The 13,740-nt window shown below is 40.1% G+C and overlaps 1 protein-coding gene across 2 annotated transcripts in view; it reads right to left on the bottom strand.

Moving 5' to 3' along the window:
• EDIL3 (EGF like repeats and discoidin domains 3) overlaps positions 1-5,803 on the bottom strand; it is a gene marked incomplete at both ends in the record, with an annotated part of 432,246 nt that extends 426,443 nt beyond the window's left edge. For both annotated transcript variants that reach the window (XM_080924947.1, XM_080924948.1), the window contains one exon: positions 5,737-5,803. In XM_080924947.1, the coding sequence (XP_080781073.1) occupies positions 5,737-5,803 (67 nt within the window). The remainder of the gene's footprint in view (positions 1-5,736) is intronic.
• Between the last annotated feature and the right edge of the window lie 7,937 nt (positions 5,804-13,740).

Genomic DNA, 13,740 nt, shown 5'->3' with positions numbered 1-13,740 from the left:
ATCAGTTAGTATAAGACAGATGCACAGGTAATGCCTTTATTTTACTCAGCCCCCTCACCATATTACTAAAATTTCCTGTTCTGTTGCTGTTCTTGTTGTACAATATTACTGTCTTACACACACTTTCCCTCTTCCTCATATCAGCTGGCATATCTCATTGCTCAAATTGAGTCTGGCCTATTGCTTTATATTCCCCAGTTTCAGAAGTTAGTTTGTATAGAAAGAGTCAGAGAATTTGGAGGTCAGGATAAATAGAATTTAAAAATATAATATATAATCTCAATTCCAAATGCAGTGTGGTGGTCAAGAGCGTCCCATCCTTTCCTTTATGCTTCCTACGTTCCTCTCTGCTTCACATGAAACTGTGAGCCAAGTCAGGTCTGCATTGTTAGGGGCACATGTTTTCCTGCTCAGTGAATAGTTTTAGGAAGAGCATCGTGATCAAAGAAAGAAATAAAACCCTTGGGATGTTCTTCAGTTGAGATCCTTTTAAATCTCAGGAATTGGGAAAAGGGTCACTATGTTCACTTTTTGTTTTTTTCATGTTTCTCCTTCCAAGAGGAAAAATGACAAATTCACAGTGTTTTGTAAATGTACAGTCTTTTAATAATGATGACAGAGTGTCAAATTTATTTTATCCTGGGTGCTGTTTCCTAGTTACTACCCAACAAAGACGTGGGAGGGAGAGAGAAAGATGTAAAATGAGAGAAAATGGAAGATTTCCTTTTTAATTTTAAGAAACTTCAACAGATAGAATACCACCGAATACAGGCCATTTTGGCATGTCAATGAGCACATAAATACTTGAGATAATTCATAGAAGTGATTTGTCAGTAACTTACAGATATTTTCATATATATATATATATATATAACTTCCTGAAATGGATAAAGAGAACCTAGAATTCATTTTATCTCCTACAGCCATCTGATTTATATTAGTTAGAAACTCACAAGCTCTACAAAAATATTAATATAGAAAAAATGTAGACAGTTATGACTTTCTATACAATAGTGGTGAACTGAGATCAAATATGTAAATACATGTAAATCAGTATAAAAGAAGAAATAGCTATATAGACTGGGTGTGGTGAAGATATTTAGAAAGAATGCTAGAAATGCCTAGAAATATTGTTTGACCACTACTAAATTGATATTTTATGTCTATTTCCTTGGAAGGTGCTATCAAACACCTTGAAAAGGTGCTGGGCTCCAGAAAATGTGTGAGCCTTACTTGTGGCACTTGTGACTCTAAATTAAAATTTTATAGGAAAAGCTGTCCATCCTGATCATGTACCCCTCCTATCTTCAGGGACAGATGGGAACTGTCATTAGTTCCATAGTTAGTAGAACATATTTTATGTAGATTTGCAGGCTAGAATTTATTTACCTCGTTTGCTTCTTTCTAAGGTCTTTAAAATATCTCCATTGATTATTCTGACACCTGCTGGTGAGGGCGCAGTGGATCTTAGTCTTTTTCCTTCAACTGCTGTTGAACCAAAGGTTTTTATACATACATGTTCAGAAACAATTAAGTGATGATTTCTAGCATCCGTAGTAACCATGTAGAACATTTTAATAATTATTCACTTCATATCGGCATTCATTTTATTTTGCTCCTAAATTAATTTACATTGATTAGAAAAGCTGTCACTGTCTTTTCACAGACAAGCAGAAGGCAAGAAGAAATATGTTGGGCATCTTCCTACAATCACTGCTAAGAACTCAATCATACAAAGAGCATGACCAGGTTTGTAGATTTTCATAAGTATGCTAAAACTCAAACTCTTAAGTTAATTAAAGAAGTAAATTGATTTCTATTATAGAAGTTTTACTACTAATTGCATACTTGTAATAATTCCTATAATGTTACATTTTATCCTTCTTTTAATTTGCTATTATTATTAATACTGTTGTTATTTTAGTTTTTGAGATTTGAATATAACCACATAGCTCTCCCCTTCCTTTTTCTCCCTCAGCTTTTTCTACATAACTCTTTACACACAATTAGCTTCTGGCTTGACTGAGCGCAAAAGCCTTTGCCATCTTGGGGGGATGGCAAGGATTTGATGAAACTGTTATATCATAAATCATACTCAAAACTATCACACCTCCAAATTTGTGCACTAAACAATATTAGCACCACTTTCTGTGGCTTTAGAAAACCCCAAAGGTTTACAAATGAACACAAGTGATGCATAGACCATTATTATCAACCATTCAAAAGATGGGTCTCATGAATAAATTATTCAATTAGCAATGTTATCAGAATAGCTAATAAGGAAATGCAAAAGTTTGGAGTATCTCATTGGCCATGTTCTGTAGTGATATCCTTGTTCTTTTATCAGAGTATTCTTCCTCTTTTATTACAGCCATGTATACTTTATTCATGCTAACATTTTAATGATTAGTAAGAAATTCACAACTTGGACAGATGAATCAATTATATCAAAGTTATTATTTTACAAACTAGATATTAGTGCTATATGCACATTCAGCTTAGAATATTTAATGAAAATACAAATCTTTTAAAGAATTGTTCAGGATTGTTGGCTATCTTTGGGGCATTTTTAAAGTTTAAAATCAAAGAAGATAGTATATTCGGTTCCATTTTACTTTCCCATTTTTATTGTAAATATTCACCGCAAATAACATAAATTCCTAGACAAAATACATGTCACTTTTAAGGGGACATTGAAGAAGAATGAGAACTTTCTCAGCGCCATTGGACAAGCTCCCCTGCATCCTGCTCTTGCCTGGAACAGCGCGGACTGGTTTCTAACTCTTCAGCAAGGCACTGTACATCCACTTAACTATTACATTCACTATATTCTCAAATTAACTTAAAATGTTTCACCTTGAATCTGATCTTAGCATTTATTTCTTAAAGTGGAAAGTTAATGGTCATGCAAATCAGGTAATGATGGCACCAAAGTGCAATATTGAAATCCCCATAGAAACCGGTTATTTTAGCTGAAACTTCACTAAGCTATCACGGAAGCACAGAGGCATCTGGAGTGAGATTCTTTAGGTATTAATGTAGAACTAACTAAGATTTCCATTGATTGAAAGATGGGAATTCAAATGCCCATAATTCGTAGCATTTAGGGCACATCTAGACATTTTTAGATAACGCTGTTTGCTTAAAGACTCCAGGCACAAACTGCAGGCACAGGGACAGATTGCATAAGATGTCACGTGCTTGCTGCAACTGTATGCATGCTATTGGATTTTTTTAAAGCAATACACAATGATGAATAATTTAGGAGTTAATAAAATATTCGATCTGACTGATCCATTGGTTTTATTTGAAAGACAGCCAATAAATAGGCATACCTATCATTATCAAATTCCAGGCATGAGTGCCTGTAAATTGGGATACACACACACACACACACACACACACACACACACACACACACACACACGCACACACACGCACACACACACAAACCCACTAATTTCTCCAAGACATTTGGTAAATTAAAGATGCACGATGGGGGAAGGGTACAAAAAAAAAAAAAAAAAAACTCATTGGAAAATTTCATGTTAACGCTGGCTTCAATAAGTTTTCCCAAAGTTTAATTGTTTGAACTATCAGGGCCTAGCTCATTTCTGATTTCTGCAACCGTCTGAGCGAAGAAAATTAGAGAGAACAAGTTTAACAGAAAAAGCGAATGCAAACCAGTCCATTTCTTTACCAGAAGCTGCCGCCCTCCACCCACAGGGTGGCTTACAAAGAATCGATCTGAAGAATGGAGGGGATAGGCTTCCTGAGCCTTGTCTAGAAGACCATGTTGGAAAGCCCGGGCAACATTTCCATGGTCCACTTGACTAATGGCTTAGATGCCTCGGTGTGGGCACCGTTAAGAGCCCAGGGCAGCTGCAAAACCCCCCTCCCTGCCCCGCAGGCTCTAGCAACTAGAAGTCCTCTGGCAAGCGCAATCACTTATTAGGTCCTCTAGCATTCCAGTCACCTTTAATAAGGGTCACTTAGTAGCAGAGTTACCAAGTAGGTGCTTGTGAGTGTACCCATGAGCATGTGTGTGCGTGTCCGCGCCCGCGCGCGTCTGCCTGTGTGTGTGTGTGTGTGTGTGTGTGTGTGTGTGTGTGTGTGTGCGCGCGCGCGCGCGTGTGTGTGTGCGTGTGCGCGCGGGGGGGGAGTGTATGTGTGTGTTCTTATTTGGGGTGGCAACGGAGGCGGGGAAAGGAGGATAGGGGAGTGCCTGTGGTTCTTACAGCTAAGGCATCAAAGTGCAGAAGTAATCCAGACAAGAAATAAAAGAAACAGGAAATATCAGCTTTGGAAGCCCGTTCTTTTTTCTTAACCCTGGAGACTAGACGACCCACTCCGAAAACATTGCCATATGCTAACCTTCACTGGAGTGGCTGCCTCTGAGAGGCAACTATCAGAGAGGTTTGGAAAAACAGAAGCAAAAACAGATCCCACACTCCCACCTACAACCGAAGAAAACAGTCACATCCCGGAGAGCTGAGAAGACCTGAACTACCCACCACTTGGAGTCCCAAAGAGAAGGCATCTGGCTGCAACGCAGGGTTCTGGAGTATAGTCCCCTAACACCCCATCCTCTGAAGCGCACGCATAAGGGTACATATGTATAGAGTGTCCACGCAATGCCTGTTCTAGTCCCAAATGGATTGGAATGAACGCATTTTTTTTTAAATTATTCCAAATACTTCTAGAACCACAGCATGTCAAACCCTTGTGGTTTATTCAGCTCTCCGCTAACTGCTGTGTGTGGATGATTCTAGTTCATACCCCTCTGATGGGCCTTCTTTATTCACGAACACAGAAAGGGCACAGCCACCCAGTATCTTGAAACCCATTCTCTCTCTCCTTTGGCTTCCTGGCTCCAATTCAGTACCTGCTGGTATGCAGACAAAGGTTTTGGACCAGGTTTTCTATTGACAAAGCCTAATCTCTTTCAGAGGATCTGAAAGTCACCAAAACAACTCAGCAGGAGTCTCACTGTAATCCTGTGTTTTTTAAAAAAATGTTTTATTTTTGTATGCTTGTTTCCTATTACAAGCAAACCATGAAAGACACAGGTAGACCAGCTGGAACAACTTTTTGGCTTCTGAGCCAGGGGCGCATGAAGGTTGGTTTTCACAACACAGCCATCTATTACCAAGAGTTATGGTCTTACCCAGAGGGAGTGAACAGTAATGCTCAGGCCCCCTGGGGTTAGAAGAGAGTTGTTTGAGCTGTTGTAATTGAAGTCACGCGCCTAGGAGGAGGGTTGGGGAGAAAGCTAACGACTTAGTAGACCTCTCTCTCTCTCTTTCTCATTGGCAGCACAAATATGGGGTCCAGATTGACAGACCCCTTTACCCTGACCTCATCAAATCACTGCATCCAGCTTACTGCCGGGGGCAATTATCTAGGCTGTTCTTGCACCAACTAGATGATGGCCCGGTACACTTAGCTCTGTCTGGTCTCTCTCACAGCCCTGTCCACTATCATAGAAAGCCCAGAAAGACAACCCCTTCACAACACTCTACCTTCTCATTTTCTAGATTGCACCCTCTTCCCAAGCTCAGCCTGGGGCACTCCACTCGGACTTTGCTCCCACTTTGGCAGGGTATTCCGGCAGCATCGCCTCAGCGCTCCTCACGCCGGGCACGCACCTAAGACCCACTGTGGCCCCTTGAGCGGCATTTCCAAAGGTGCTACCCGCCCGTCCCTCATCCAGGGACCCCTGCCCAGCCACCTCACCTTTGCCGAACTGGGGCACACCGAGGCTGAGTCCAACCAAAAGCCAGGCTGCTACCAAGTGCTTCATGATCCCTGCTCCCGGACGTGACCCGTGCTGGTCCGGGGTCGTAGCGGAGGGCACGACAGGAGAGGTGGCCCTGCAGGACAGCAGTAAACCCCGCCCTGTCAGAGATTCAAGAGGACGTCTTCCTCCCGCAGCGCTTCCTCAAACAAATTCTTGGGAAGGGCGATAAAGAGTGATGGCCCTAGAGGGAGGGTGACTCTCCCCCTCACCCCAGCTTCGCCTGAGCTGGGGTGCGCGGAGGTGGGTGCGCTTGAGAGAGGCTGGGGCTGCCGGTGGGTCCTAGGAGAGGCAGAGCGGGCGGAGCGCGGGCTCTCTGGGTTCCTGGCTCCCCGATTTCCGTGCGCGCACCGCAGGCGAAGCGACCAGCAGTGACTATGGCTCACGCTGCTGCCGCCGCGGCTGCGGGGCTTCTGACTTGGAGAACAATGAAGCGTGAGCTGGAGGGGAGCGAGCCTGAGGCCAAGAGCGCACTGTGTACAAACAGTGGCGGCGCGCGTGTGAGACTGAGCCGAGCAGGCTGGCTTTGGGCTCCCCCAGCGCCCGCCCCCCTGCCCTCCCTCTTCTTAGTGCCTTCTCCAATCTCAATCTCTCTCTCTCTCTCTCTCTCTCTCTCTCTCTCTCTCTCTCTCTCTCTCTCTCTCTCTCTCTCTCTCTCTCTCTCTCTCTCTCTCTCTCTCTCTCTCTCTCTCCTCTACCCCCACATCTTTGGAAGGTGGCTCCTTCTGCTGGAAGAGAAAGGGAGACAGCGGCAGCCACACCCTGCCTGATACCTGCCACTGTCTGCTAAGTTACAAACCTTCTGCACCCATGATGCAAACTCTAAGGTTAGGGGAATACAATAGATGTCTGAAAGTGTTGATTCCCGGATTGGTTTTATAGTCAAGTCTACAAAGGTGTCCACTGAACTTCAGGACCGCAGGAAAAGAAGTTAAGAGATTTTTACAAAGTGGCTCCAGGAGGCTCAAGCTTGCTGAGCCCCAACACTGCTAAAAGAAGTCCTCCGATTTCTCAGGAGTCTCTCTAAACAGGCAAGTCAGGCTGCTGCCCTGTTCTGTCTGCACATCAATTTGCTCAGGCCTGAAGCAGAAGGTTGTGGGCTCATCTGCTCCCAGTGGGGAAAGGACAAAAGCAAGTAGGAGGCGAGTAAACAGGGCATCTGTTTCACAGAAGAGAAGTCAGACAACCAGAGAGGAAAGAGCAGATGCTTGACACATCACTCAGGTGGATCAAATTTCGCTGCTCCTCACCAAAACGAAAAGAAATGGGCTTATTTTGCACGGAGAGCGATTGAACTGAAAATACAGCCCCTGGCTTACCACTGTGTTTTCTCCTCTGTTTTCCGCTTAGAATGATTGCTTACTCTAGACTCGATTCCTGTGGTACCAAGTACTAAAATGAAACAGGGTTCTCTGCCATCCTGGAATCCCCACGAGGAGGGGACATAGGACATAAACACATGCATAGAGAATGGAGAGATGAAGAAAACAGTCACTCTCGGGATTAGACGCTGAAAGGAGATAATCATGAAACGTCCCCTTCATTTCTTCCTCAGGACTTTGGGACACCATCTTGTACCACCTCTCTGGTGTTTGGAGTGAAATCCAGGGTGGAAGGAGATGAAAACCAATTGAGAAATAAAACCAAATGAAGACTAGGCAGAGGTAATGTGGAATACGGGCCAAACAGCAACCACAAAAACCATGTCTGTCATGCTGAGTGACAATTGTGCCAAGAAAAAGAAGAGTCACTTCCTTGTTATACTTTTATGATTAAACCCAGCCCTGCTGGATCAGGGTCATATTGCTTAGAGTTGCAAGTTCATTCTAATCAATTTCAATGGTGCTTCCTTTAAAAAAAAAAAAGTTTTATTTATTTATTTTATGTGAGTACACTGCCACTATCTTCAGACACACTTTACAATGGTTGTGAGCCACCATGTGGTTGCTGGGAATTGAACTCAAGACCTCTGGAAGAGCAGTGTGCTGAGCCATCTCTCCTGCACATCAATGTTGCTTCCTTATAAGAAACTGTCATCGATTCTGAACATTCACTAATGCTGTTCTATGTGCTTACAAAGATCATCTCTAACTTGGAAAATCACAAGTCATCTTTCAGGGACTCTTTCTAAAGAACCGTGGCAAATCCCAAAATACAGAACCCAAACCTGTTCTTCGTGATGAGATAGCCAATGGTAGACAACAGAATAAAAATATATATTTGTTTTATTTTATTTATAATTTCCATTTACTAATCATATGTAATATTAAGAGCATGTCAAGATGTTAAGTTTTTTTTTCTGGCAAAAACATTTTTATTTTTACAAAAAAAGGGGTTTTTGTTTGTTTTGTTTTTTTTAAATACTGGGGTAGACATAAAGCCACATGAAAATATATAATCTATGTCCAAACAAGGAAGGGGATGGCTACAAAGGACACTCTTTATAAAGTGTTTTGCCAAGTTAATACCTCTGTACCCTTAAGACTTATTTTTCTATCAAAAGGTGGAATAAAGTCTTAAATACAACAGCACCTGCAAGATGTCACTTCTTTCTTCCTGCTTATTGATAATGACCATCTACAAACGAGCCTTACTGTCAATTTCATTTGTGTTTATTTCACTTTTGGCACATTTATACACGACTGTGTACATATATACAGCCCTTTCCCAGGTAGAATGCAGAAAATGTCTGGAAAACAAAGACAGAAAGGGCAAAAGGACAAAATGCTGCTGTGGATTTTTTCCTGAACATAAAGTGCTAAGAGACCTTTACTAATCACATATGATCCACCCTATGGTTTTACAGCTCCCTCAAATCTGTGCCTAAAATACTAAAAATGATCTATATATCACATGAAAACAGCATTTCTCAAATTGTTTTCTATGGGTATTCTTATCCTTGGGATGCTGATAGGTTTCTGGGGAAAGAAAATAAAAGTATTTCATGGGCAAATGGTTTGAGGAACACTGTGTATTAATAAAGCTTCTTATACATCCTTGAGGAATGTTTGCATATTAAATTCTCTGAAGGGCCTGTGGTTAAGAGGGTTTTCGAAAAGTAGTTAACACAGCATTTTGCAAACTTTTGTTGTTGGTGTTGTTGCTGTTGTTATGGGCATTATAACAAGTCTTCCTGTAATGTACCTGCTCATGTAATGTAGGTTTAACGCTACAAGGAAAGGAACATTACCTTAAAATGAAGCAACAGTGAGTAGGGAGAAAACAATCAAATGAGAAAATGCAGAAAGATTATTGATTTTTGCTAGGCACTGGGTATTTCTTTCCTGCTATGAATGTGGTGATTAATTTCAGATGTCAGCTTGATGAGATCTAGGATTACCCCCAGAGAACTGGTGCCATGGGCATGTCTGTGAAAGGTTATGGCAATGATATTGAGGTGGATGAATGACATCACTCCCTAGGCTGAAGTCCATGACTGGAGCAAGAGAAAACATGACCTGAACTTCCTTTAGCTATGCCTCTTGCCTGTGGACACAGTATGACTAGTTGTGTAAAGTTCGTGTGGCTAGGACCCACTGTCATGGCGTCATGATAGACACTTTGAACTGTAAGCTGAAATGAACTATTTTACCTTCCTGCCATTTTTTTGTCAGGTATCTTATCATGGCAGCAGGGAAGTAAATGGACGCATCAAACTGCTGTCTCCTAGTAGAGCAGATGCTATGACTTGCTTAGCACACATTTCTTAGCCTCTTGGAACTCTTCTGTCTTCAAGGAGAATGGTTTGTTACTTTCAGCTAGAAAGGATGTAGGTTGCTGGGTTGAGGCTGAGTGGATTAGGGGAGAAAAGAATGTTGAGGAATCCATAGACAGAGGAGGCCAGATGGATAAGGCTTTCTAAGGAGATACATATTCTGTCAGGAACTAGTCTAGTGATCTCTTGTATGATATTTTAATGGACTTCAATAAAGAATAGGATTCCGGGCAGTATAGGTGCTAGGTGATCAGTAATCATTTTTAAGAGAGAAATTGGAGACTACTGAAGGGAAAACTAATTGGCTACACTGTATCAATAAGAAGAGGTCCCAGAAGACAAAAAATGTATCCTTTAGCTCAGCACTTCTCAACCTCCCTGATGCTGTAACCCTGAGCTACTGTTCCTCCGGCTGGGTGCCCACAACCATAGTTATTTTCATTGCTGTTTTATCACTTTAATTCTGCTACTGTTATACACTGTACTATAAATATCTGATTTGCAGACGGCCTTTTGTTTTTTCTTTTTCAGGACTCCTTGCTAATGGGTAGGCGTTTGAATTCTGAAACATATCTGAGTTGATTTTCTCTAGTTTAAATATAACTCACTTATCACAAATAAAGCCAAGTAATTGCTAGGCCTCAATATTCCCATCTGTTAAATGGAGTTAGCCACAGGACAAAACTTGTATTATTAAGCTGCTGTGTGGTGCATCACAAGGCCAGTGGAATAATTGTTACATATTGATGAAACATAAGATGATATATAAACATAAAAGCTGTGATCGTATGCCAACTCTCAGCACGTCTTTCCACTAATAAATGATTATCTCCATCCATTAATTGTAGAGATATTTTAATTCAGCAACATGGTTTCTCTGATCACATCTAAAGACTTTCAAGGACAATGTGATCCAGATGAGATACAAACACACCACATACATTTAGCAGCTCTAGGTGGAATACAGACAGTCCCTTAGTACACACCTTTAATGAGGACCAGACAAAGGGATGAGTCAGAGAAAGAATTGACAAAATGAGTCAGAGATAGAATATGCCCAAATCTGAGGATGAAGTTATTTAAGAGCACTCCAGGAAGAAAGTCCACTCTGCCAGTTGAGGTCAGTGCAGTGGAGCTAAACCAGTGAGTCAGGAGTCAGGGCAGTCAGCGCAGTGGAATGGAGTTGGGTTCACGCAGTTCATGCATGGGAGTTCATGAAGACCTGTGCAGGTCAGCAGAGGCCATTGATGTCAGACAATAAGAAGGGTCTGGAAGATTAGAACAAATTCCCAGAGTTAGTTTGAGACTAAGGAGAGCAATTCAGTGAGAAACAGAGAGAAGACAAATGGAGCCTGTCAGCTTGGAAAGGAGTTTGAACCAGAACATGTGAATTGAACCAGCCAGGTAAAGTTCAGAAAGAACTAGGAAGGGTGAGATTATTCAGCAGTAAGCCACCACGATGACAGCTACATAAAGAGAATAAATGATACATTGAGTTTCCACTTTTATTAAATTATCTGAAAGTATGGAGCTCAGCTTTCAGTTCGTCAGAAGATAAATCTCAACCTTAATGTAGTCTTTTTAAATAATCTGTCATTTTAAAATGTTATTAAATAAAATAGATAGATAGATAGATGATAGATAGATAGATAGATGATATAGATGATAGATAGATAGATAGATAGATAGATAGATAGATGATAGATAGATAGATAGATAGATAGATAGATAGATAGATAGATAGATAGATAGATGGACTCTCAGAATACTTAATCAAATTATATTCAGTACTTTTTATTCTTGTTCTGTATTGATGATCAAATCTAGTGGTCCTGGTTATTCAAGTCAACACTGCGATGCATTACCAGCTCTTAGTACTATTATAAATTCAGTCAAAAGCAAGTAGATTTCCTGACCTTAAAAACAAGCTATAAACTTCTAACCGCATGTTGTTTTTACTGCCAAGTGTGCGGTGTAGTTTCATGGCAACAGTAAGTCACTATTACCTCATCATTTCAATGAGCAGGACTAAGTCATAGAATGAAATCAATCCAGTATGTCTTAGCATGTGTTGGTGCTCGGGCTTAAGCTTGAATCTAAATTCGCTGAATCCAGATCTTTCTCCACTGCTCTGAGCTGCAGTGCATTTTTTATAGACTGCTCTTGTAAGTCATATAATGCCCTCCTATCAAAAAACCCCTAAAACCCACAAAATACCCTAGAAGATAAACGATGAGGTCTGTTTCATGTTGAGAAAAATGAGGTAGTAAACTTTTCAGTGACTCATTAAATATAACATGCTAGGGAAGGACGGGGCCTGGAGACAGGACGTGGGCTCTGTTCGGGTTTCAGAAATTATTTTCAGATTATTGGGTCAAAGTCCTGATTCAGAAAATTGTCTCAATTCTTGTGTTTATTCATCTTTCAATTTAAATAGCTATAATGTCTGGGGTGTTTTGTTTTGTCTTGTTGTGTTTTTTATTTATTTTATTTTATTTTACTTTTTATTTTTTGTTCTTTTGGGATCCTCGGGGCTTGGATTTGAAGTTTGATGTACTTTCTTCAATCTTCAAATATTTTCATAATTTTCTACAATTTTCCTGCTTCTTCAGGATCAAGGTTATTTGTTCTTCCAACTGTCTTGTTGAACAACCTCCTGTAAATACTAATGCAATTGCTGTCTTGCCTTGAGTCCTCCTCAGGGTGTTCCCTCACCCTGCTGGGCTTTGTTTCCTGGAAATGTGTAAGTTAACCTAAAACAACTCACCTTTGCTTTTAAAGTCTGGCCCTGAAAGAGAGATTGCTAGTGTTCAGACTCTAGTTTCCCAACCAGCCTAGTTTAGTTACTTGGATTTTAATTTCTCTAAAACATATTTGAAAGTTTGATATACATAACAAAAGGTCAATATAGGGAAGATATATAGAGTGAAAACATTTTCTTGCTAATGGCATTGCCTCCTTATACAAGAATATTCCTATCAGCAGAGACATATACAGGTTCTCAATAGATACCGTTGTCCTTGTGTATTGTATGGTGTGTGTGTGTGTGTGTGTGTGTGTGTGTGTGTGTGTGTGTGTGTGTGTGTAGTGTATGTGGTGTGTATGTACGTATATTGTGTGTGTATCTGTACACATACCCACATGAATTTATGTAAATATAATGTGTATACAATATATATACAGTGTTCCAATATTTACTAAATTTTAAGAACATTATAAATCTCTCTTACTTAAAAAACAATTTCTCTCCAAAAGTACATCAAGGTCTACAAAGTGTTTATGTAAGATAAACCCCTTTGAAGATAGAAAATTTTCAGGTAGCCTTTCAGTATCAAAGGCAATATTAAAATAATGATATATCTTTCACATGTGCAAGATAAAGCCAGTAGGATATGCTGCTTGAAGTGGCCTTGCTGGGGAAAGGTGAGTATTTTTAAAATTATCACATAGGTCACGAAGAAGTCCTTCAAAAAGGATATGTTGGATTCATCAGTTTACACTGCAGTAGATAATGTGTCTTTTTAAAATTAAAATATCTTATTACCATTTTGATTTCTGTAACTCTTATGTTTGAAAATATACCTTATGAAGTATTCCTTCTAGTAAAACAACCTTCACAAATGTGAATTCATATTTTCATGTGAGCTTTAATTTTTTTTTGTCCTTTTCTTTTTTGTGTATTAGAATGATGGTTTTTCTTATTGACTCCTCTGAGGCTTGTGTATACAAATGAAACCAGTATGTGGCATATTATATTGATGTCTAAATTATCCATCTGTTATTGCTATATTGCTATTAATGATGAACATTAATATAGTCCAACAGCATCTTGTTGATTTTGATGTAGAAATGTCTGCTACACCGGGCTGATGACATTTGCTCTCTCTGTTGTATAATTTCTAGGTTTTGGTTTTTGTTCAAATATACTTTCTCTATTCTGGTTTTTAAAAAATATCTTTCAATGTCTTATACTAAGTACATGGGTGTCATGTTTTCTGGTATGTATGCATGACTCTTATCCAACCGTTGTATGTAAAGTAATATCATAGGTCATATTTTCTCCCCAAACCACCACACACACCAAAGACACATATTAAATGAATGCATCTCCTCTTAACTGACATGACAACTCTCTCTTTAGTCACTGCTGTTTATCTCTGCTTGTTCTCTACCCAGCACTCATGGATAAGTTCTCCGGTACCACATATCTTATTTGAAAATATTTTAA

This window comes from Micromys minutus (assembly GCF_963924665.1).
Source record: "Micromys minutus genome assembly, chromosome: 11".
NCBI classification, from domain to species: domain Eukaryota; kingdom Metazoa; phylum Chordata; class Mammalia; order Rodentia; family Muridae; genus Micromys; species Micromys minutus.
This window is presented reverse-complemented; position numbering and strand designations above follow the sequence as displayed.